Here is a 25,561-nt window from a genome sequence, read left to right on the forward strand (position 1 = left end):
GTCAATGCACGGAAACACACTCGATTAATAATCTCTGTGTCATTTGACTGTTACGTGTTTAGAGTGATAATTTTTCGTTTTAGGAAATCGAGTGAATATAGTTTTGTGTGTAGTATGAAGTAAATATGAATATTAACTATAATTGGATAGTATGAACTTACTTACTTATCTTTGATATACATGTCATCTATATGACTAGGGGCTTAAACCAATTTATATCATGTAATGCTATAAAGCCTATATACTTTATGATATGGAAATATCAGATGTGGCCCTATGATATGTCGGATATGGTGCTATATACAACATGATAGGTCGTTTGATATGTTATATACAATACGATATTTCGGATTATGACACTTTATACAACTTATGTTGGATGTTGCGCAATATACAGCATATGTTGGATGTGACCCCATATACAATATGCTGTGTCTCATGTGACGCTATATACAACACTGTATGCTGCATGTTGCGCTATATAAAACATGATATGTTGGGTGTGGCACCACATACAACACCCTATACAGGCTGATATTTCACTGGTCTAACTATGTTACATCCTGGTATGTTAGATATCTGATTATCTTCATGTATTTGTATATGTCATCATGTAATGACCGCCGTATATGATGGAAGACTTTGGTTTCATGAAAAATAAGATTTATAAAAAAAATAAATAAATTATATCATGGGAAGATAGGGAGGAGGAGGGTATGGCAGGGAGATATGGATTGAGGGGCGGTGGTGTACAGACACTTTTTCTGACACGTATGTTTTGGTCAAAGAGTAGGCCTTACATATTAGATCACGGAAAAGAAGGTGACTGGTTGGTTTCAGTATCAACCGGACTCATCGTACACATATATCCTGGTGAGATGCTTGAGGATATACGCTGAGTGGATGCTCCGATGTGATCAGTGATCGTGATCACAGACAGTATATTCTTTTCACTGCTTGCTTCAGCTTGGGGATTTTGTAAAAAGGAATTACAGCAAGAATACTATTTAATTGGCCACTGATACTCGAGTGAGTGAGTTTAGTTTTACGGCGCACTCAACAATATTCTATAGGTATAGCTATATGGCGGCGGTCTGTAAATAATCGAGACTGGACCAGACAATCCAGTGATCAAAAGCATGAGCATCGATTTACATAATTGGGATACGATGACATGTGTCAACCAAGTCAGCGAGCCTGACCACCCGATCCCGTTAGTCGCCTCTTACGACAAGCATGGGTTGCTGAAGATCAATTCTAACTCAGATCTTCACGGGTATAAGCCTGCGTATGCAAGGTCAAAATATGTCACGTTGGGACATTGTCGGTCCTTCAAAACTATTTGGAAAAGACTTCAAAAGCCGCCACAATCAGACATATTGATCACGCCAAGTATACTTTAAACATGTGGGGTAGCCTAGTGGTTAATACGTTCGCTCGTCATAGCCGATGATATGGGTTCGATTCCAGGCATGGGTACAATATGTGAAGCCCATTTCTGGTGTCCCCACCGAGATATTGCTGAAAAAGAAACATCGGCTTAGAATTATATTTACTTAGTCACCCTCTCACTGCTCAGGATGGGGAGCAACCGTCCCATTTGTCTGTCTCACAGTCCCTGAACGACATTATTGTCCCAACTGCCTACCCTCCCTGCAATGATAAAGCCCTAAATGAAGCAAGTCTATATTTCCTCAGGTTCTGAATCTCCATTACACTGGGGCTCCTTTTCAATTTAAATGGGATATTTGTTACTATCAAAATTACACATACTCAACAAAAATAGTTAAGGACCACTCCAATTTTCAATATTAAAGTATTTAAGAGTCCATATCATGATCCATATAATGCTGAAATGTTGAATATTGGGGGGTCATTAACTTTTCTGTTGAGTATGTGTTCAGAGACTATGCGTTAGTCTACCTTCCCTTTTATTTTTTCTGTCTGTGATCTTGTACATCCATCAACAGCAACAGCCGAGGTGAATTTTATTACAAATATACAGGAAGTTTCTTTAATGAAAGGCACACACATTGTACAAAACTTCTACAAAATGTAATATAGCTTCAGTCGTAATACTGTAAGGAAGGTACATGATGACAGTGGACGAATCTCACATCATATATCATGGCAACACTATTGCTATTCATATCACACATAACAGTATTTCGAAGAATCCATTACCCTTCTATATTGAGAGGTTTAGTTTTAACCTGGACGGATCATGTCGACATTCAGTCTGTATTTTTTTCATTTCATGGATATACATGTATATCGGATTGCATCCGATGGTCTCAAATAATATATCCACTTATATCACAGCGTGTCAGCTAGATGTGGGATAAAATCCCGAAGTGCACATTGTTTCATAGTTCTATATGTCCCAGAGGCTCATAGTGGTTATTTGTCGGTAACAACGTAACACTGTAAATGTGACTCTCGGTATAATTGGAAGTAATTCATATCCATAAATTGTGGCTCTGTTGCTTGACATAGATAAAAAAAACTGTACGAAAACGTCCGTGCTACAAACAAATGAAGAAGTTGTCCATGCATTGCGTCTCCTTCATCTCAGACATTCAACACTGCGGTGAAACCAGCGGGTATGATGCTGTCCAAAATAGAAACATAGTCTGTGCTTAAACTGGAAACATAGTCTGGGCGTAGCGGTATTGGAGCCCATCATCACAGGTTTCTGGCGTGTCCAAGGGACGTAACTCTGGAGAGCGAATTGCCGCGCCTTAGCGAATTGCCGCGCCTTAGCAAATTGGCCAACCTGTGCCCTTCAACCATTGTAGAAGGATATTTGTATCCAATGCTGGGTCATGTTCAATCATTTTTATCGCGGGTATGTGTGATGCTAGGATCATATTGTACACCCATTTTGATATGTGAGGGACACTTCACAGGATCATGTACATGTTGTTTCTCTGCTACTGATTCTATGATCCTCATGCAGTTTTTTGTTGTGAGTTGCTGTTAAAACCACCCTGATTCATTGACATCACTACTGGCTCGTGATATGTTAAATACGACAAAAAATATTGGTTTTGGACAAACAAAGAAGTAAAATTAATTCCGGAAGAGGGTAATCTTACATGATCGAAATTTCCAAGTGCGATCTATAGTCACAAAGTGTGTGCACAATGTGACGACCCACAGGTTGATTATTGTAAGGATTTCCATATAACTGCATAGAACGTCTGTCAAAAACCAATATGAGAAAACACCCGACTCCCAGTTGGGTCAGGTTTAATACATTTCAGCTCATTTTGTTCTGATGAATGTATTGCTGTGTCTGTTACCTGTGTACCTTAAATTACATATACTGGACGGACGTGAATCCGGCAATATTTACCATATTCCTGGCTTATAACTTGTGTTCTGTTTTTTCATTGAGACCTATGTTCATATCTTGAATCAGTACTATTATTCTTCAACACACACACAAATTACTCACATATCACAGTTATGATGTCTACATAACATACATTTTAAATAGTCTGTATCACAGTTTTTATCCAACATTTCTATGTCCAAAGATCACCCATCCTAAAGTACGGAAGAGTTATCGACTGAAATCACTGCATCGTTCGATTCAATCTTCATTTTCCTCTTCATCGTCATCGTCTGACGAGTCTGGTTTCTCCCCAAACATATCTTCCCCTTCCACTTCATCAATCTGAGGTTGGTGGTCCCTCGACATCAGTTTCAGGATGATCACATCACTCTTCTCATACAGACCAAAGGTAATCAGCTCTCCACCCAGAGCCACATTGCAACACATGATACGGGTATCCGGCGTGAAAACTGCCATGACAGTAGCCTTCTCGATGTCCCACACTGAGATGTCTCCTGCAAACACAATAGCTCTCTTCCCATCTCCACAAGTGAAGATCTTGCTCCCAACACCAAATTTCAAACCAGAGTAACCTTTGATTTTGCGGAGTGAATTGGACTTCATAGGATCCCAGACGTGGAGTTCATCTGGGCCTTTGCCTATCACCACTCTCTCAGCATCGTCTGTGATACCAAGTGCACATACGTTTGTTTCACGTTTCAGTCTTCTCTTCACCTGCCCGCTTGCACAGTCCCACAGAGTTACATAACTGATCTTGCTCTCCTCATCGTAGTTTGCGTGGACAAGATGGCTGCCATCAAAGGTCAACGACGATACATGAAGGAACATCATCGAGTTCTCATTCTCGAGAGTCTGTGTGTGTGCCTGTTTCGGAATATCAAAGACACACAAGTGGTGAGCAAAGAATGAAGCAATAATGATCTTCTCGTCTCCACTTACAATGAACTGTTCAATGGCGTTCTCTTTCTCCTTCTTCAGATCATCTTGCCTCTGCCGTTCTTCCTCAAGCTCACCCTCATGGCGTCTCTGTTTCGCAGAGTCGGTCTCTGCACGCCTGTCCCAAGGACTCATCTTGGCTGTTGTTCCCCTATTCACTCTTTTGACATCTACCATCTGCATTCCATCCATCAGCTTTAATCTTTCTAGTTCTCTAAAGTTGGTTTTGATCCTGTACACAACATGACCTGTCTGCAGGCTCCATACCATAAAGTGAGTCCTGCTGTCTGAGGGACCCATAAGATGGTTTTCATCCAGTAGCATGTATTCATGCGTGGGAGCAGGAACAATGTAGCAGCCGGTTAGCTTCTTGTCGTAGCGTTTAGTTTTGAGATTGTACCTCAGCACTGTTTGGAAGACTGGTTTAGCATCATCGCTGACATTAGAAAATCCCCTGTCTGTGAGAATAACCAAGAAAGAGTTCCTTACAATCACAATATCCGATGTTTCTGAAAGACCTCTCTCTATTCTAACAGCTGTTTGCAAACACTTCGCCTTGGCTATGTTCCAAACACTAATAGGCCCATTGTTCATAGTCCTGGCAACGACATATCGAGGATTGTCTTGCATGGGAACAATCTCTACCACACCCAGACTCTTCTTCAATTTCGGAGCAGGTTGATTGATCTTGCTGGTTAGGTTCCAGATTCTCAGTGTCTTATCGCCCTTTGCTGCTGTGAGACAAAACCTGAAGTCAAGACATGCACCAAATGCAGACACACCAGCATGTCGTGCCAGATGCTTGTGGTCCTCAGTCTCCAGATTCCAGAGGGCAATGTCAGACATGTTGTTGTTCTCGGAAGCACAGATGGCAATGGCATGGCTGCCCATCATATTGATGTATATATCTCTGACATTGTCATGGACACATCCACGAACACTGCGCAGGTAGTTCCCTTTCTTCAAATCAAAAATCTCAAGTTGGTGAATCTCATGAAGTTCCATATACTGTTGCCTACATGCCAGGATATAATAGTCTCTGGCAAACCCAAGAGAAACCACTGAGGACGATTTCTCAAAGCATTTCAAGTTGTGGTAAATCTTGCCTGACTTTGCGTTTTGTACAGTGGCTCTGTTGGACGATCTGAACGCATGGAGCACTTGATCTCCAACACACGTATCAGCCACAACCAGAGATCGGTCTTTGTGAATTCCATCATCAGGGATTTCCTTCTCACATATCTGTGCAAACGATTGTAAGTCAAAGGATCGGAACATGTTAGACCCATCAAAGAGAGCAACAAGTACACGACTATCACTTGCCACCGTGATGTTCGCAGGGTCTATAAATTCATCCAGGACATGAACGCAAACCCCTGTGTGGAGACTCCAGATTTTGATTACAGTCCCTTCTGTTGTAATCACAAGGGCGTTGTTCATTCCTGTCTTAATTGTTGAAACATTTGGACTCATTCCTTCTAATGTTTTCACAACTCTCCCAGTACGAATGTCCCACAATTTCATGGTGCAGTCCTCAGAGGTTGTCAAGGCTCGCATACCATCTGATGTTACAGTTAATGCTGTGATGGGGTCAGTATGGCCCGATAGAAGATCAAACAGGATGCCTCCTGGTTCTGTTAAGCAGTCAACCGATGGAATGAGACTTGGGAGAGTGGAAGACTGAGCTTGAGCAACAAATGTGTGTAGGTATGGGTATCTTTTTCGATCTGCTGCCGTTTTGGTAAATCTCTGGCAATGATCCCATTAAGACGACCAATCATCTGTGAGGCAAGCTGACGGGGTTCTTTCTGCAGAGCAACACCTGAAAGGTGTAACGTGTCCGAGAGAATCTTGAGTTCAGCATCATTTGGTTCCAGAAGCAAAACACTTGAGTATTCTTCAAGCACGGCACGGAGAGAGGTTCCACATAGTTTGGCTAACACCCATTCAAAATTGCACAAGGTTTCGTTTTTGAGCAATTCCATCTGTTGAGATCTGACAAGGTGGAATGGAAGTTCGTTTATTTTCCGCAGGTTGTACACCCTATCTGACCCATCATGTAATGATTCTTCTGGTTCATAAAACAATGGCTGATCTGATACAAATCTGAGCACACCTCGATCATTACCAGAATATGGTTTGGGTTTACTGACCCATTTTCCCATGAAGTACTCAGCAAATGCTTTGTGGTAGGAAGGTGCTTTGTCCCTCTGCTGTAGGTACCTGTCATCAGCTGCATCACAGAACTGTGCGTGGGACCAACATAGTGTTTTCATGTTGTCTCCAAGGCATTCCATCACATATTCAGACAGGTCCATCTTTAGTCTCGCCCAAACCAGAGGTGGAACTCTTCTCCTTGGCAAACTGAACTGCCCAGAAACTTCGTCCATGACGGCATCATCCAAAGACAGAACATCCTCCATCTCATTGCTGGTAATTCCATTCCTGGCAGCCGTGATGTATCCCAGAGCCCTTTTCACCAAAGCTTCACCGTGATCTCGCTCAAGTCTCCCGAACTTGATTGTAGCAATCTTCTTTACAGTTTCCGGTATTTTAACCATCTCGGAAAGCATATACGAAGTCCATGCCTGAGATTCTTTGTAAGCCATTTTGAGAAACAGTGGAGTTGGGGCTTTTTCGAAGGCATCCATGACGACATCCATCTGATGCTGTGTGAGGTTCCTGTTGCCTTCATTCAACCAGTATTCCAGGATAGCGATAGCGTCGCCTGTCGGTAGGTCACCGATCTCGAGCAAACAGTCCTCTTTGCCGTTCAAGGATTTCTTGAGAGCCTGGAAACACTCAAACTTGTCATCTGGAAGAGTTGAGATGATGACATGGACGTTGCTAGGCAACTCCTTTGGCAGCCAGGACATCTTCCTCCCATCATGTTCATCTGTAGGGTACATAATGACTTTATATACAAGACGATACATAGTAGTATGATTATGAACAGTACTTATGGCAACACTTCTGGGAACATTGAAAGTCGTATTAATCCAAGATGCAGAACATATACTGAATACATTATAGCTTATTTTCAAAAATTGCCATATATGTTCAACTGAACTCGTTAAACAATTTGGAACATACATGAGGCCAATTTGTTTCTTCAGATCAGTATGTTATAGTTAAGAAACAACAATTACTCTACCTAAAAGTCTGTCAACGGCATCAAGGAAGATTACAAGAGGTTTCTCTGCTGTTATTTGGCTGATTTTGTAACCAAAGTCGTTCACTAAACCCTTGTACTCCTGAAACATAATACAGCTGATTAAGTGGTGTTTGACTGGCCAAACCAGGGGTGGAAATAACTTTAAAATTGATAGTGTACTCCGGTACAGTGGCACATGTTAACTCACTTGCCCGGAAAATTTGTCCACTATACCGACCGTTTTTCTTCTTTTTAAAAAAAAACAACATAATTAACATTGGAAAGTCAACTGGACACCGGTACAGTGTGATATACAAATTTGCTTGCCCGACAGAAAAAAACAGTGGACTCGGACATCGGGCAATGGGTTATTTCCATCCCTGCAAACACAACGTCAAATCAACACATACAGTGACTATTAATTGTCTTGTTACAGAGTAAAATAACCTGGAACAAACTCGTATATATTAGGGTATAATAATGAGGGAGAACGTCAACTAATTCTATCATCTTGATCGTTTTCGTCAGTGGCTTTGTATCTCGACGTAAGGAGTCCATCTCACCTCATTCTGAAGGCAGCTATTGCAGAGACAAGTGACATCTGAGAACCACAGCACATGTCTTATGCGTTTCCTATGTTTCCCAACTGACTGAAATTACGGTCTGGGTTCGAATCCCGCATGGGACTTAACCACACCAAAAAGTACTAAAATTTGTACTTTAGTCAGAAAGTGTAATCGCAAATAGACTTACATACAAAAGGAAATACACATGCACGTGATGCCTGCGTTTGACAGGTGCGTCCTCTCTATAGGTATGAATGGAAATGACTATTTTCCTACCGTGGGCACATCCTTGTAGTTGGCCCCGGTGATGTGACACAGCTGTAGACACATGTCTCTGAGTAGGGTTCGGACATTGGTTGACCGTCGTGTTGCTCCCACGGACCTCACCAACACCCGGGCGTCAAACCTGGAACAAAATTTATCAGATCTGAACTGTATATCCAGCTGAACATTTCAATCATTATATCTAGTATTGCGTAGTATTCGATATTTGGAAGAGGTTATTTTACTAAGACAGTGCAATTAATTATGACACGACACGACACGACACGACACGACATCAGTATGGAGAAGCCCAGAAGCTATTGAAGATTATTTTATGCATATAACTGCACTTATATTTAAAACTGTCTAAGTCACCGCAATTCGAGTGCAGAGTTGTGTCCCTTGGGGATGCCAGAAACCAATTAACGTGAGCCCATTGTGCTTCCAGGTTTGACAGCACCCTACCTGTGTTCGAAGGTTTCACCAAAGTGCATCACTAGATGTGCCAGTTATGTCCCTTATTTGTATCAGGATCCGCTAATAGCGGTTACCCATTGTGATCCTTTTGTCGCGTCATATCAGTGCTTGACGCATTTATAGAGAATACTACACGAGGTCTCATTACATACGAATTATACGAAACGAGTGTCCTTCCTATGGTATCTGACCGAGCGAAAGCGAGGTCAGATAACATATGAAGGTCACGAGTTTCGTATAATTCGTATGTAATGAGACCGAGTGTGGTATTTTATTTATTACCCACGTCTTACATGCATTTAAATGCATTTAAATGCATTTAATAAAACATGTTATTACCCACGTGGTCAACGTATGGGTAGTTGCATACTAATCTCGTACGTCACACGAGTGTCGTATCGCGTTGACCTGTGTCGTAACGACTTGACCTGAGATTATAACGATTTGATTGGATAACCGATGACCTCTCAATTAGGTCAGATTCTGACGTAACTATTTTTTCATTCTTAACAAACACGTGAATTCATTCATTCTACAACTTAAATGCATTGTGGGAATGTAAACATTGCGAACGTTGCCGCGTCGCTGTTTAATTGTGAGTCGAACTGAGACATTATATCCATCGAAAAACATAAACGCAATGTTTCCACCAGTGATGTTAGCCGAAAGAAGCAACTGCAAACCAAGAAACGGGAAGCCACGGAGTAGTTTACTGTAGGAGGCTGTACGAGGCGATGACAACTGACATGCATCGTGACGTCGGTTACTAAGGCTGTGACGTCATTACAGTGTGACGTCATGCAAATATTGTACTACAGTACAAAACTCTTCAGCAACGTCTTTATGAAACCGGTTTCGGTTTGAAACCAAAAACATAACAAAAATACGCTATTTTGTCAATTTAATGCATGTAAGACGTGGGTAATAAATAAAATACCACATTGATTCGGTCTCATTACATACGAATTATACGAGAACTGTGACCTTCCTATATATCTGACCTCGCTTTCGCTCGGTCAGATACCATAGGAAGGACACTCGTTTCGTATAATTCGTATGTAATGAGACCTCGTGTAGTATTCTCTATGTACCCATCCCTGGCTTATCCCCAACATCAATACGCCGTGATATGACTGGAAACTTGGTCAAAGCGGCGTTAAACCAAACTCACTAACAACCTTATATTTAGGTTATTGTTAAACGAAGACTCACTCCTTCATCCACTTATGAACATCTTTTGCTGCTTTCGCCAAAATGGCCGACTTGCCAGATCCTGTTTTCCCGAAAATCACCAGGGGTGTATTTGTTTCTGATCGCACGTAGGACTTTATCAACTGGAGTATGTCTTTCCGACCATGGAACTTTCGAACTCTGCAATATCACAATCGATGACATCAAATGAAATTAAGCTCATTTCACTGCAATGTCATTCGCCGCAAATACCTATCAATGCCTGGTGTACCTTAAAACAGTCACTCACTGTATCATCGTGGCACAACAAAATTTGATCTGGCCACGATTCCTGTTCAAACTTTGTTTCCTCAAGGTTACAGCGTTTAAGGCGTTAAAACAGTTCTTTGTTTGGGAAGTACAATACTGACAAGTCTATGGATAACAACTTAAACTTAAACTTAAATGTTACCCACACAAAATAAAATAACTTGTTAGCCATAAATGTGCCAGTATTGCGTTCATACAGTTTTCAAAATATTTTACGGTGGACGTATGTAAGACATTTCCTCGTATTAGTGACCAAATAATTTTGACCTATTTAGTATGTCCCCATGGTTTCTCAACTTAACCAGGGGCGGTGGAATTCTAGTGGTTGGCTCGTCACGCCGAAGACCCGGGTTCGAATCCCCACATGGGTACAATGCGTGAAGCCCATTTCTGTTGTCCCCCGCCGTGATATTGCTCGAATATTGCTAAAAGCGGCGTAAAACCAAACTCAGTCAGTCAGTCAACTTAACCAATGAGTGTGTCTGTGACAGGTACCCCGTTAGGCGGGATATAATTCATATACACATGTACCTGACATGGTCATAGTCGCACAATGGATTAGCCTTTAGCATAAATGTCCATGTAAGGGCTATGTCGCTTTTATTCAGTTAAATAGAAGAGTAACAGCTAGTTTAGAAAATGGAATATAAATTTATATTGCATCAAACAATCACGTCATAAAACTAAGTTGATAAGAATTCTACATAATCGGATGGAGGTATAGATTCCTTGCCTCTTGTGACACGTCATGACATGTTGCGAGACTTCTTCAAACAGGTTCCTCAGAGCTTGGTCCGCGTGGTCCTCTTCTTCAAACAGAGTGGACAGCTGACGCTTGACCATGTCATGGGTCACCTTCACAACACGGTCCAGGTAATTGATATGTTCTCTGTTGTGGGTAGTGGTAATTCCTCCCGCTATCCAGTTCAGCTCGAAGGAATAGATGCTGCCTTCGTTCACCTGTGCTCAGAAGAATTCGCCATTCATTTATTGGGATTTCAATGCCATTTTTCATATGTGGTTCATAAATTCTATTCTTTATTCATGAACCTGAAAATACCCTGCAGTGGTGTAAACATGGGTATAGTATGGAATCCGAGAAGGGACATTGTCGCGTTGTCGCATTGTCGCCCTCTCAAAAACAAGTAAAATGAGGCAAAATAAACCAAAACGCAACACGTGACATCGCGACAACGCGACATTTTGATGAAATGCCGCGTTGTCGCATTGTCGCGTGTCGCGTACCACTCCAAGGGTACGCAACTCTGCCAAGCGATTTCCATCGTTTCTAATATCATAATTATAACAGTCCATTTGTATGGCGTTTTCCCAAGAAGAATATCACGTTCAAACTGTCTTTGAGGTGCTGGATGGTTAAGTGATATTACCATCTGATTCTACCTGGTATCCATCCACTGCTGGCTGAACAGAGGCAGATGTTTTCATCAGCGTCGGACAGGACTGTACCAAAAAAACTCTGTCAGGAGCCACATTGTCGAACATAGTGACTCATTCGGTTTTAGGACTTCAGCAACATCACGGCGGGGATGTTTATGCCGATGTGGCGTGACGATTTTAACCACTATATTTCACCGCCCCTCGAACATAGTGACCCACAACCTGATGTTTATGCCGATTGATATGTTTTCACAACCTGTGAGCTTGATATGGGCGCAATGTTACGAGCACTACTTCATTTTGAAAACCATTGGAGGTAACAAAAGACCAGTGAAGTCTGAAATAGAGTATAACATTTTCTGCGCATGCGTAGACTAATTGACTTTCTACACATGCGCACCGGTAATAGAAAAGGGCGACAACGCGACAATGCGACATATATTTTGTCGCATTGTCGCGTGTCGCGTTTTAGTCATATGTTATAATACATACTATACTCAATATTTTAACAAAGCGCGACAATGCGACAACGCGACATTTCATAAAAATGTCGCGTTGTCGCCCTAAAATTGTCGCGTGTCGCGTGTCGCCCTTTGGAAGAATAGAAAAATTTTAGGCTGTTTTACACAAATCTTACATCGGGTGACAATGTCGCGCTTTGGTTAATGTTGCCTCATTTTGCTTGTATTTGAGAGGGCGACAACGCGACAATGTCCCTTCCAGGATTCCATAGTATAGGAGCTATGATGAGGTTATACTTTATAGAGTTCGTATAACGTGTCCGTACCTATATATACCAATATCATGATGTTATGAGCTTTTCACCTCAGATTCGACTTTGTGTCTCTATGTTTGAGAGTCCCACCCACCCATAAACGTTTAAGATCTGTATCACCTAAGGCTTTCGGCAGCCCCAGTGTATCACTCACTTAACTGAAATTCTGTCAAAAGCGGCATTAAACCCCACTCACTCACTCACTAACTCACTCACTCACTCACTCACTAACTCACTCACTCACTCACTCCTGCAGCATGAACCTACCCTCTTGCCGACGAACTCCTCTCTGATGTCGAGCATCTTGCTTCTGACCTTGGTGTCGATGGCGTCATTGTTCTTGGGGCTAACGTCGATGTATTCCCCGACTCTGATGTCGGAGAGATGGTTCTGCAGCCCCAAGAGGGTCCGCTTGTAGCACACTGTGTGTAAGGGGGTGTTGTCAAAGTCGGCGAGGATGTGTTCCAGCTCTTGCTCAAGCACTGAATCAAAGGAAAATCCCGAGTAAAGGGCAATGTTCACTTACAAATAAGCACGGATGTGGGCTGTTAACGATAGGACAGGATAGCCTCCCTTTCCGGGAACACCTGGTGTCACCAAGGATCTTCAGAGATCCATTTCTACAATTTTCACCACTACATTGCCTTTTACATCCAATGGTATTTCTTTCGGCGTGGCAAATTATTCTCGGGCCTTGGCGTTCCGATTTGCCTTATTGTGCAAGATTTTGAAAATTGAAGATATTATTGACCTTTTTTCGTAACAATGCAAAAGGTTATTACATTTTGCCTAATAATCAGAACAGAGTTGGAGTTGACAATATACTACTTCCCTTTGAAGGCTTAGAATAAATCATAGTGTTTGTGAACAACAATAAGTAATATCGAAGAAAGGTTTGGGTTAGAAATAAACAGCTTAGCTGAAGTAACCTCGTTAGGATGAGAAAGCCACAATAACTCGGTGCGCCTTGTGTCAGCAAGAGTTGTATACTCCCCAGGGAGTTGAGATTGATAATACGATGAGCCGTTGAGATTGACATCCAATGATCGAGGGGAAAAATAACAGCGCCTTGAGCATGCACTAGTGTGTGGATACGTGCGCTATATAAATATCCTAAAATAATAATAAAAAGTAGCGCTGCTTTGGGGATCTGGTTCAGTGGCATGGTTGTTTCCGTGTCATCGTATAACACGACATGGGTCGTTGTTCATAACATCAATCACTGGTTTATTTACAGGCGCTCAAGCTACGTATTACTGAATAAACAAAAAGAGCAAATATTCCACGCACATGAGGTGAAGTACTTCTCCCTGGCCTCCTCGGACACAACGCTCTGAGAGAACTGCTGCAGGACCTTGCTCAGCTTGATGGAGGTGGTGATCCAGCCGCTCCTAGCAGCCTGTCGCCTTGTTCCGTCTGTCTTCGTGATGTCCTTGTACACGGAGCTGAAACACGAATATGGGGACCATTTCAGCAGGTGAGTGAGTATAGTTTTACGCCGCTTTTAGCAATATTCCAGCAATATCACCGCTGGGGACCACAGATATGGTTTTCACACATTGTAAACATGTTTGAAATCGAATCCGGGTTTCGGCGGGACGAGCAAACCTTTAAACACTGGGCTAGCCACGGCCTCGTCAACAAGTTGGCATATGAGTGATTGTTTGGTCTGACGTTTTGGGAATTCAGTATTGTATGACTACGAGTTGCCTTAATATGACAGGAAAGCTACGGTAAGGTTTCGAGACAACCTCGAGCTCGGATATATTGATGACACTACCAGAAACTAGCATACTTGCATTATATTAATGGGTCGCGTTTTCCAACGGTTTTAACAATATTTCAGCATTATCATGCGGGAAACAGCAGAAATGGACCACCCGCTTTAACCACTAGGCTACACCCCCACCTTGGTTACTCACCCCTGATATTGGATTTTGACATGCATAAGCATTGCAACAGTCAGGATGTCTGTAAACTGGTTCTAGTATCTCATTCTATCCCTTCCTAAGAATTTGATTTTTGGTCGGATTACACATACCACTTAATTAATAGTTTCAATATTTAGCCGTATTTGGTAAATACAGATAGGAATTATCATACGAACACGTTTCACTGCAGTTTTACGTGTCAAAACAACGTTTCACTGCAGTTTTACGCGTCACAGCAACGTTTCACTGCAGTTTTACGTGTCACAACAACGTTTCACTGCAGTTTTACGTGTCACAACAACGTTTCACTGCAGTTTTACGTGTCACAACGTTTCACTGCAGTTTTACGTGTCACAACAACGTTTCACTGCAGTTTTACGTGTCACAACAACGTTTCACTGCAGTTTTACGTGTCACAACAACGTTTCACTGCAGTTTTACGTGTCACAACAACGTTTCACTGCAGTTTTACGTGTCACAACGCAGTTTTACGTGTCACAACAACGTTTCGCTGCAGTTTTACGTGTCACAACAACGTTTCGCTGCAGTTTTACGTGTCAAAACAACGTTTCGCTGCAGTTTTACGTGTCACAACAACACTGCGTTTCGCTGCAGTTTTACGTGTCACAACAACGTTTCGCTGCAGTTTTACGTGTCACAACAACGTTTCGCTGCAGTTTTACGTGTCACAACAACGTTTCGCTTGCAGTTTTACGTGTCACAACGCAGTTTTACGTGTCACAACAACGTTTCACTGCAGTCTTTACGCAGTTTTACGTGTCACATCGCTGCAGTTTTACGTGTCAAACAACGTTTCGCTGCAGTTTTACGTGTCACAACAACGTTTCGCTGCAGTTTTACGTGTCACAACAACGTTTCGCTGCAGTTTTACGTGTCACAACAACGTTTCACGTTCACAATCGTTTCGCTGCAGTTTTACGTGTCACAACAACGTTTCACTGCAGTTTTACGTGTCACAACAACGTTTCACTGCAGTTTTACGTGTCACAACAACGTTTCACTGCAGTTTTACGTGTCACAACAACGTTTCACTGCAGTTTTACGTGTCACAACAACGTTTCAGTTTTACTTGCAGTTTTACGTGTCACAACGCAGTTTTACGTGTCACAACAACGTTTCACTGCAGTTTTACGTGTCACAACAACGTTCCACTGCAGTTTTACGTGTCACAACGTTTCACTGCAGTTTTACGTGTCACAACAACGTTTCACTGCAGTTTTACGTGTCACAACAAACAAACCAAAATACGACACAAAACAAGGAAATGTCCAGTGAAGTGAATCGACCAGTGAAGATCCGGATCCGAATCGATCTTCAGCAACCCATGCATGTAAGAGGCGCCTAACGTTGATGGTGTGGCCTGCTGACTTGGTTGACACGTTATCGTATCCCAATTGCGTAGATAGATGCTCGAGATGTCAATCACAGAATTGCCTAGTCCATACTCGATTATTTACAGACCGCCTTCATATAGCTTAACATTTGCTGACTGGGGCGTTAGGCAATACGCAAAACACAAAAATACTGACTGACTGACTTAGCTTTTACGCCGCTTTTAGCAATATTCCAGCAACATCACGGCGGGGGACACCAGAAATGGGCTTCACACATTGTACCCATGTGGGGATTCGAACCCGGGTCTTCGGCGTAACGAGCCAACGCTTTAACCACTAGGCTACCCCACCGCCCCCACAAAAATACAATTATGATTGACGATTACACCAATGCTTATGCCACCCACCTAATCTTCTGTAAGCGGTACACGGGTGGCTTTGCGTTTTCATCCAGTTTGTACCACTGCATGAGACTATCCACATCCTGAAGCTCCTCCTCCTCTTCCCTCAACGCCTTAATGACCTGGCCCTCTGCTCGGATCACACTCGCTTTCCTCTCGAATGTCAAATCGCCCAAAGCATCTTCATCATCATCATCCATTTTCTTCACACTCTCGCTTCTGTCATTAGTATCTCTGCTCACAATTGTGTCTTGGCTCTTGACAGACGCCCCACTCGATTTGGCCGCAGCCTCGCTCTGACGCTGGCTCTCTCGTTCAGCACGTGCAGCTTCCACCTCCGCCATCTTGGCTCTGATAGAGAGCACTTTACGGTTCTTGTATTCTACAGCAGCTTCAAGTATTGCCTCGAATTCATCAGCAGGAATCTCTGATGGCAAGAGGCACTGTCCATACTTCTCGCCCAGGAATATCTGCCATAGTAAACATGTATACATGTATATGAGTCTGTCATTCTTGCCGACATTGCAAAACTTCTTGCGATATAATATATTAACATTATCATCCTGAAGATAGCACAGTTCTAGTTCAAATATTCTACAAATACAGCAGAATCCAGTGATAGTTTGAACGAAAAGAACTATGAAAACTCAATTCTCCACCCACCACCCTAGTGTCTGGATAAAACGTTTCAAATACATCATAATTATAAATCCTAGGTATAAAATATATATGGCGTATGCATATTTTGTTCAAAAGTAGCAGTGGGTAGCCTAGTGGTTAAAGCGTTCGCTCATCATGCCAAAAGCAAGAGTTCGTTTCCCCACATGGGTACAATGTGCGAAGGCCGTTCCTGGTGTCCAGGGCCCCGTTCCTCAAAGCGATCGTAGCGCTAAGACAGTCGTAACTCCCATACTTTAACATAGACTTACGACTGTCGTAGCGCTACGATCGCTTTGAGGAACGGGACCCAGGACGTGACATTGCTGAAAGCGTCGTAAAATCCAACTCACTCTTATCTAAATAACGTATTCCCTGACTGGTTCTGTCTTTTAGCTACTTCATCTCGCTGACGAATGACTTTCACAACAATTTACTACGTCTACAATCAACAATCTTCTCCATCAGTCGACATGTCAGCACCATGTCCGTGCTCGTGGATTTTACCTAAATGGTAAACGTCTGAGATCTGTATCATTTCCGACTTCCCTGTCCTATGAGTGAGTGAGTTGGGTTTCACGCCGCTTTTAGCAATATTCCAGCAACATACGGCGGGTGACACCAGAAATGGGCTGCACACATTGTGTCCATGTGGAGAATCGAACCCTGGTTTTCGGCGTGACGAACGAACGCTTTAACCACTAGGCTACCCCACTGCCCCTCCTGTCATATGGCCTTGACATACCTGAAATACTTTTTCAAACCAAACTCACTCCCAGACACACCCACTCATCCCTACCATGAAGTTTAGTCCCATCGCATTGTCTTTGCAGTCTTCAATGTAGTAAGAAATGACTCGGGGGAATCTGATGGTCGTCTGCCGTGGCGTCCTTGAGGCCCCAATGTAGGTCAAGCACGTGCAGCTCGTGCCCGTGCTTTTTGCAAAACTCTCTCAGCTCGGGCCAAACTTGTTCCATCAAAACCGTCCGCTCCACTTCGCTGTCTGAAACACGGAAATCGAAACGTCTCATCGTCTCGTACAAAAAATATCAGAATAAGTTTTAAAATACGGATTCATAATTCGAATACCTATCTTACAATCAGTCTCTTCTGGGGACAGATGCATAAGTGAGTGAGTTTAGTTTTAGGCCGCACTCAGCAATATTCCAGCTATATGGCGGCGGTCTGTAATAATCGAGTCTGGACCAAACAGCATGAGCATCGATCTGCGCAATTGGGAACCGATGACATGTGTCAACCAAGCCAGCGTGACTGACTACCCGATCCCGTTAGTCGCCTCTTACAACAAGCATGGGTTAGATGCATAAGTCGTCTTAAAGCGCCTTAACCTGCTGTGCAGAGTTGCGTCCTTTGGCCATACTAGAAACCTGTGATCGAATCAAGGTTCGCTTCCATTATGTTTCCAGATTCGTCAGCACGGTACCCGTTTTCGTGGGTTTCACGAAACGCTGAAAATGTCTCTGCCCTGCGCCACGTCGGACTTTCCTCTCAAATCAAGCTGACATATAACTTTTGTTTGTTGTGTGTGTGTGTGTGTGTCTCCTGTCTCTCTCTCTCTGTGTGTGTGTGTGTCTCTCTCTCTCTGTCTCTCTCTCTCTCTCTCTCTCTCTCTCTCTCTCTGTGTTGTGTGTGTGTGTGTGTGTGTGTGTGTGGTGGTGTGTGTTTTCGGTGTGTGTGTTTTGTAATCACTATGCACTAACCAGCAAACCCCGAGCAGAGGTAAAGCTTCATGATCTTATTGTCAGGAGGACAATGTCGATGAACATATCCTTGAAGTATCTGCGTGCGTCGCTGAACAGAGCTCAGTCGAACAGTATCCCGGGTCTCTGGCCGATGAACCACTGGAGTCTGGATGGGACTGGTTATCATTTGCCTGGAAGCTGATATCACCTCCTGCGTCCTCGTCTGCGTCACTTCCGGTTTGTTGTTCAGCATCTCCCTCTGAAGCTTGACCTTCTTTGTCTGCCTGACTTTCAAGCTGTGGATCCTGTAAAGACACTTTCTTCATCTTGGATGAGGATGATGTGAATGGACGGGCTCCATCATCGCTCTGACCTATGTCCGGCAGTGGGGTTGTGGAGCTGAACTTCCTGGACCCATCACTCTGGCGGCTGGACCTGCCAGCATGGTCGCTAGGGTCAGTAGCCGTCGCGTGTCCGTTTAACAGAGGATCAAGCACTTTTTGTGGAGAGCCATGTCCATGCCCATTCAACGGAAGACGAGTTCTGTTGCCAGATTTCCTCAACTTCTCTCCAACCTCGGAGTAGCTGTTGAACAGACCTTTCCGATTTTCAGCCGACTGTAATGACAGATCATATTTTGTTATACTACTGTCAAATGTTGTTCCACTGATTACATAATAATTTAATAGTGAGTGAGTTTGGTTTTACGCCGCTTTTAGCAATATTCCAGCAATATCACGGCGGGGGACACCAGAAATGAGCTTCACACAATGTACCCATGTGGGGATTCAGACTTGGGTCTTCGGCGTGACGAGCCAACGCTTTAACCACTAGGCTACCCCTCCGCCCTAATGAATTTAATAACATTTTGACACATGAAAACTCACTCACTCACTCAAATCTGCAGTATTTCTCCAAAAGCTTATATTCATTCAACACAATATGATGTCACATTCATTCTGGGAACATTAACATTACCATGTGGAGATGAGAGGTGTACAAAGTAATCTGAGACCATGCAAATCTTTTTGCTGTTTCGTTTTTATTTGGGTGTTTTTGGACAAACATTACGGTAAAGTATGTACCTGTTTCTTGCTCCCACTACGACGTCTGGTGTCGGTTGGTGAGGCTTCATCATCCGAGACTTCATCATCAAACATTTCCCCCATTCGCCTCTCGATGCGACGGGTCAGCTTCCGCTGAGGAACAAACAAACGCTATGTTTGATTGACCGAACAAACAATATGTTTGACTGATTGAACAAACAATATTTGTTATTGATTTTTTTGTTTAATGCCGCTCTCCGCAATATTCCAATAACATAACGTCATCCACTGGTTGCCACCATGAGGATCTTCGCACTTGGGATACGATGACATGTATCAACCAAGTCAGCGAGTCTGACCACCCAATACCCGGCTGTCGCCTGTTACGACAAGTTTCGGTTGCTGAAGACAAATCAGAATCAGAACCTCCACGGACCACAAACAACATGAAAATATTCTCCGAAATTTTCTCCTACACTTCCATACGAAGAAGACGCTGATATCTATGTCTAACAACTGAAACTGTACTATTTCTTAGTGTTGGGAATTGGTTGAAATCTCACAATTGATGATTGCTTCATTACCAACGAACAATCATCGAAAAAATTGGTTAGCGTCATTTTTCAGATTTTCCTACCAAGGTTGTTATTGTAGATATGTATAACATGATGCAACTTGCTACTTTAAAGTGATGAGTAATATATCATGAACATAAATTTTCTGGAGTCTTCAAGAAATATTCAGTCATGACTTTTCAGTTAGTGAAGTGAGTTTTCTAAGAATTAAACAAGTTTTCAGGCCCTGACAACTTAGAAGATATGTTCCATCGTCAAGTGTTTCAAACACTAAAACAGCAGTTCCAAAATCGTTTGTGTTCGATTATGAGAAAATGTGATCGACTGCTTGGTCGTTTTGGTCACTTCGACCAATCTTCGATTATTTCAATTAATCGGAACACCACTATTATTTCTGGTAAAAAACACACTATTCCTCACACATAAGTATGTTTTCAAAAACATAGATCTAAATCTACCCTCATATTATTTTGTTTAAATGTGTCAGAGGAACACATCTTTATTTATCCAGCCTAAATACAGGAAGGAACAAGTTGTTTGTGTTAGGAGAAACACTATATCTTACCCGTAGATGGGTGACAATTTTCTTGTCAATTTCAAAGCTGATCCTTTTACACTTGGAGCCCTGTAAAGTAAATATATAAAAACCATCAAATTTACAAACGGTACAGTGAAAAGCTTGGAGACTATGAAAAGACAGTGTTTAGCGACCGATTTCTGGAGGTTTGAACAAATAATTTGACGTAAATATAAATTATTGGCTGCGGGATGGACATTCAATCATTTATCCTCATTTAATTCAACAGTCGACGATACTTTATCCTGAATTCTGAGCAACATGTAGATGTTTATATGAATTACCGTTAATTTCCTCGACGCCACATCGAGCATTTCTGACATCATCAAGAAAAGAGATGTGTGGACGAAGAAAATCGTAATCCCTATAAGTAAAGCATTGATATGCCGTTATGTGACGTGTAAGAATAGCACAGGCTGGTCTGATTACTTGTATGGGTACCAGCATACTACTCACATCGTCAGAGAAGCCCTGGAGAAATGTGATGTGTTTCCGGGAGGGGCGAGAAAAGGACAGGTCGGCGTCAAGGGGCGGCAACACGGTGCTTCGGTGACGGCCATTCTCTGCCAACTGTAAATAAAGATTGATTGATTGATTGATTGATGAATGATGATTGATTGATTGAGTGAGTCGGTGAGTGAGTGAGGAGTGACCGAACGGGTGGATGACTGAGTGACCGGGCGGGTGGATGACTGATTGATTGACCGGGCAGGTGGATGAGTGAGTGACCGGACGGGTGGATGAGTGAGTGACCGGGCAGGTGGATGACTGAGTGACCGGGCAGGTGGATGACTGAGTGACCGGACGGGTGGATGAGTGAGTGACCGGACGGGTGGATGAGTGAGTGACCGGGCGGGTGGATGAGTGAGTGACCGGGCAGGTGGATGATTGGCTAAAACCGGGCAACAATATGGATGAGTGCAGACAGACCGCCTCCGTGGGTGGATGGTTAGAGCGTCTGACCGGACGGAAGGATGCGGGTTCGATCCCCGACCGCGTCAGGCGGGACGTGGATATGGTAGTTGGTCCCTGAGGGCTCGGCAAATGATACAACAAGGACTGGTGGGCTCGAGTGAGTATAATGTGTCTGGAGTGGGGTATTCATGCTTCACTGCGGCATGGTATCTCAGTGTTTCAAAAACAATATAAGTCTGGGGCTGACAAGCGTACACATACATTCGTCTTTCTCCATAATGCAGACCCCCAACACACATACTCATACACCCGATGGCACCCGACATCACACTGCCTCAGTCAAGCTCCACACAAATGCTTGTCCGACAAGTAGAATGGTTTGAGCGTGTGACGGGAGCTAATGATTCATGATTAAATCTTGAAAAATACATAAAAATACAAACTAACCTTACGTCTTGTTTTCAGTCGTTTTCTAAACATTCTTATCGCACTGTAATGGCGTTGTTTGGTAATGTCCGTTAGAACTGACTCACGACAAGTGTATGGTAAAAGACTTACTTCTTCCCAATAAGAAGAAAAAATCACTTGTGACGGTCGAGACCAAATCAACGCATTAACCCTCCCTACGCCAGACCAAACAGCACTTGAGACACCATAATAAGCAGCACTTTACAACTCAACAGAGTTGAAATACAAACTCTATCATGGACAAGTGTCGTGTTTAACACCCCTAACACACGCACTCCATACACGGGATTGAAGTCGACATGGTACAACTGACATTAAAAGAGTTAAACGGACCATGAAATTAACCGTATGTTGAAGCTACGGTAACACAATAGCAGCGCGGCGATACCAGGTTCGACTCCAATAGTTACCTCCGAGGAGCAACAATAGACGGAATATAATCACCATTTTCACGCAAACCCATACTTCCCTTGTCAGTGAACACCCTGACGAGTTGTGTTAGTGTCGAGGTTAGACAAGGCATACAATGAAACGCATTACAATAGGTCTCTTTCACTGACAGTATTGAGGCGTTGTTTAAGTCTGTCGCGGTGATTGAGGGTCCCATTGGAGGTAATCCCAGCTTTAGTGTCACGAGTGTTTTAGATGAAAATAGTCCTACTAAGAGCAGTCACAGACAATAATGACTTGGACGTTAAACAACAAACAAATAAACACAAATGTACTGAGTTACTTGAAGTACTGAAAAAATGCAAAATCCAAAAAGTGTTCTAATGGATGTCGTAAAAGATGCAAAAATGAATGCTAGGATCAAAATGTTGAACAGTCTTAAGTGCGTGTCCGGAGATAAAGGATGAGGGCATTATTCAATTTGTTTGTTTTGTTTGTTTTTTTATTTAGCGTCACACTCAGCAATATTCCAGGTATGTGGCGGCGGTTTGTAAATAATCGAACCTGTCCAGATCATCCAGTGATCTATAGGCGGATCCAGAGGGGGGATGCAGGGGTGCGCACCCCCACCTTTGTCCTGAAAGTTTATTAAATGATCATTGAAACTCTCGTGAAAACGAAATGTGCAGACCCCTTTCACAAGAGTGTGAAAAAATGCACTGTATCCGCCCCCCCTGTGATCAACATCATGAGCATCAATCTGTGCAATCGGGATACTATGACATGTGTCAACCAAGTCAGTGAGCCTGACCACCCGATCCCTGACAATATTAAGACACCATTAGGACACTATTAGGACACCATTAAGACACTATTAGGACACCTTTAAGACACTATTAAGAAACCATTAAGACACTATTAGGACACAATAACACAATACAATACAGTAATCAGGCTTCTATACCCTTGAGGATATGTTAAGAAAATGAATCCAGCTCTGGAACGCTTTGGCAAGTCTAGATTGCCTCATCTCTGACATATAGTATTATCCGGGTATCCATTTGGATTCTAGTGTTTATTTTGTAGATATTTCTGAATAAGATACTTTTATCATGTGTCTAAATGTCAAACTATACGATGATTGTGTTTGCAGTATAAACTAAGTTTACAATAAGCGTGCGCTACGCTTACATTAAAGTGACAAACATCTGAGCTTGCATTACTTCGGGCTTTACTTCAACATTAAGCGGACTCGTCGAGTCATAACTGCAATCAGGGATACTCTACAACAGGGATAGGTCACTCGCTTGCTTTCTTTACCATTTGTACTAATTAACGTGTGCCTCGTCATGCTCCAACGCAATACAGTGACTTGGTTCGGTCCCAGCGCAACTTCGGCTGCGTTTAACAGTACTTCAGCCAGTGTATTGTATAGGTCGGAATTTTACAATGAATGAATGAATTAAGAGCAAGAATTTTATGTGAATGAATGAAAGAAATTAAGAAAAGGAACAAAAGAAAAAGAACATATGTGAATGAATGAAAGAATAAATGATACACCACGGCCATCCCTCCCCAAACATGTTAAAGAACGCAAAACTATCGGTAGAACACATGTTAACATCAGCTGTCCTTTTTATAAAAAATCTACTTTGAGACATTTTTTTACATTAGTAACTAATTCAGATATCTTATTGCATGTGTGGAATGACATTGGCATTGACAGAATGTTAACTGACACTGTCACAGACCCCTCAAGAACAGAAAGTTTAGAACTATCACAAAGCCTTGCAAACACCTTTCCAGTTTTGTCAAATACTAAGATCAACAAGAAAGAAAGAAGTTTTAGAACTATAACACTCAAGCATCACAAGCACCAATGGCGTATCAGAACAGATCGGCGATATGTCATATTTTTCACACACCTCAAATACACACTAACAAAAAAACAAACAAAAACTATCACTATTACTTGCAAAAAACTTTCACCTGATGGTATATTCCCCTCATAAAAATTAAAGGTGTATGTGAAGATGTTTTAGAACAAAACTAAAACACTCAAACAACGCCCTGTAGTATTTCAATGGCAGATCGGCGATATGTCATGCATTTTCACACACCTCAAATACACACTAACATTTTTTGTAAATTATAAAACTATTACTATTACTTGCAAACACCTTTCACCTGATGGGTATATTCCCTCATAAAAATTGGAGGTGTATGTGAAAGATGTTTTGAACACTAACTAGAAACACTCAAAACAACGCCCTGTAGTATTTCAATGGCAGATCGGCGATATGTCATATTTTTACACACCTCAAATACACACTAACAATTTTTTAGATTATAAAACTATCACTATTACTTGCAAACACCTTTCACCTGATGGTATATTCCCTCATAAAAATTGGAGGTGTATGTGAAAGATGTTTTGAACACTAACTAGAAACACTCAAACAACGCCCTGTAGTATTTTTCAATGGCAGATCGGCGATATGTCATATTTTCACACACCTCAAATACACCCTAACAAAAATTTTTTAGTTATAAAAATATCACTATTACTCTTGCAAACACCTTTTAACAAAAGGAATATTTCCCTTCTAAAAATTAAACGAATATGTGAAAGAAGTTTTTAGCGATATAAGTTAGTCTTTCTTCGCTGTGTACTGAGAATTGAAGCCAGTGAGCTACAACATGCCCACTTGAAACTTTACTACAAAGCTACTGTACTTATACTGACACTAATAACAAGTATTTGACTTAAAATGAAGTGACAGAATAGGTAACTTATCTTCTAACTGCAATGCTCCATTCGTAACTACTCGCCTCTATCCGTGACGTACAAGAATACTCGTACCTGTATAGTATGCCATTATAGCCAAGAATCGTGGCCAACCAATCAAATCGCGCGTAGTAAAACACATTTCGAAGCATGAAAATGGCGGCATCGAACTTTGAAACTATGCAAAGCACAATTTAAACAGAATTTTGAGCTAAACGATCAGCAAGTTTCAACACTGAAACATCTTTACGAAGGGAATGGCTGTGTAGCTGTTTTGCCCACGGGATATGGGATATTCCAGGAGTAGCCGTGTTTGGAAATTCA

At 42.3% G+C, this 25,561-nt stretch overlaps 1 protein-coding gene across 1 annotated transcript in view; it reads right to left on the reverse strand.

The window, feature by feature from the left end:
• Positions 1 to 1,971: 1,971 nt before the first annotated feature.
• LOC124262287 overlaps positions 1,972 to 25,561 on the reverse strand; it is a 29,959-nt gene continuing 6,369 nt past the window's right edge. Inside the window, 15 exon segments of the mRNA XM_046696773.1 lie at positions 1,972 to 6,036; positions 6,039 to 7,193; positions 7,452 to 7,551; positions 8,294 to 8,423; positions 9,971 to 10,129; positions 10,992 to 11,218; positions 12,699 to 12,913; positions 13,722 to 13,876; positions 16,125 to 16,588; positions 17,618 to 17,778; positions 18,497 to 18,576; positions 18,578 to 19,095; positions 19,564 to 19,677; positions 20,665 to 20,724; positions 21,133 to 21,246. Coding sequence (XP_046552729.1) covers positions 3,599 to 6,036; positions 6,039 to 7,193; positions 7,452 to 7,551; positions 8,294 to 8,423; positions 9,971 to 10,129; positions 10,992 to 11,218; positions 12,699 to 12,913; positions 13,722 to 13,876; positions 16,125 to 16,588; positions 17,618 to 17,778; positions 18,497 to 18,576; positions 18,578 to 19,095; positions 19,564 to 19,677; positions 20,665 to 20,724; positions 21,133 to 21,246 — 6,090 coding nt within the window. The 3' untranslated portion in view covers positions 1,972 to 3,598.

This window comes from Haliotis rubra, unplaced genomic scaffold, assembly GCF_003918875.1.
Source record: "Haliotis rubra isolate DU_JTF1 unplaced genomic scaffold, ASM391887v1 Scf83, whole genome shotgun sequence".
Classification (NCBI taxonomy): Eukaryota; Metazoa; Mollusca; class Gastropoda; order Lepetellida; family Haliotidae; genus Haliotis; species Haliotis rubra.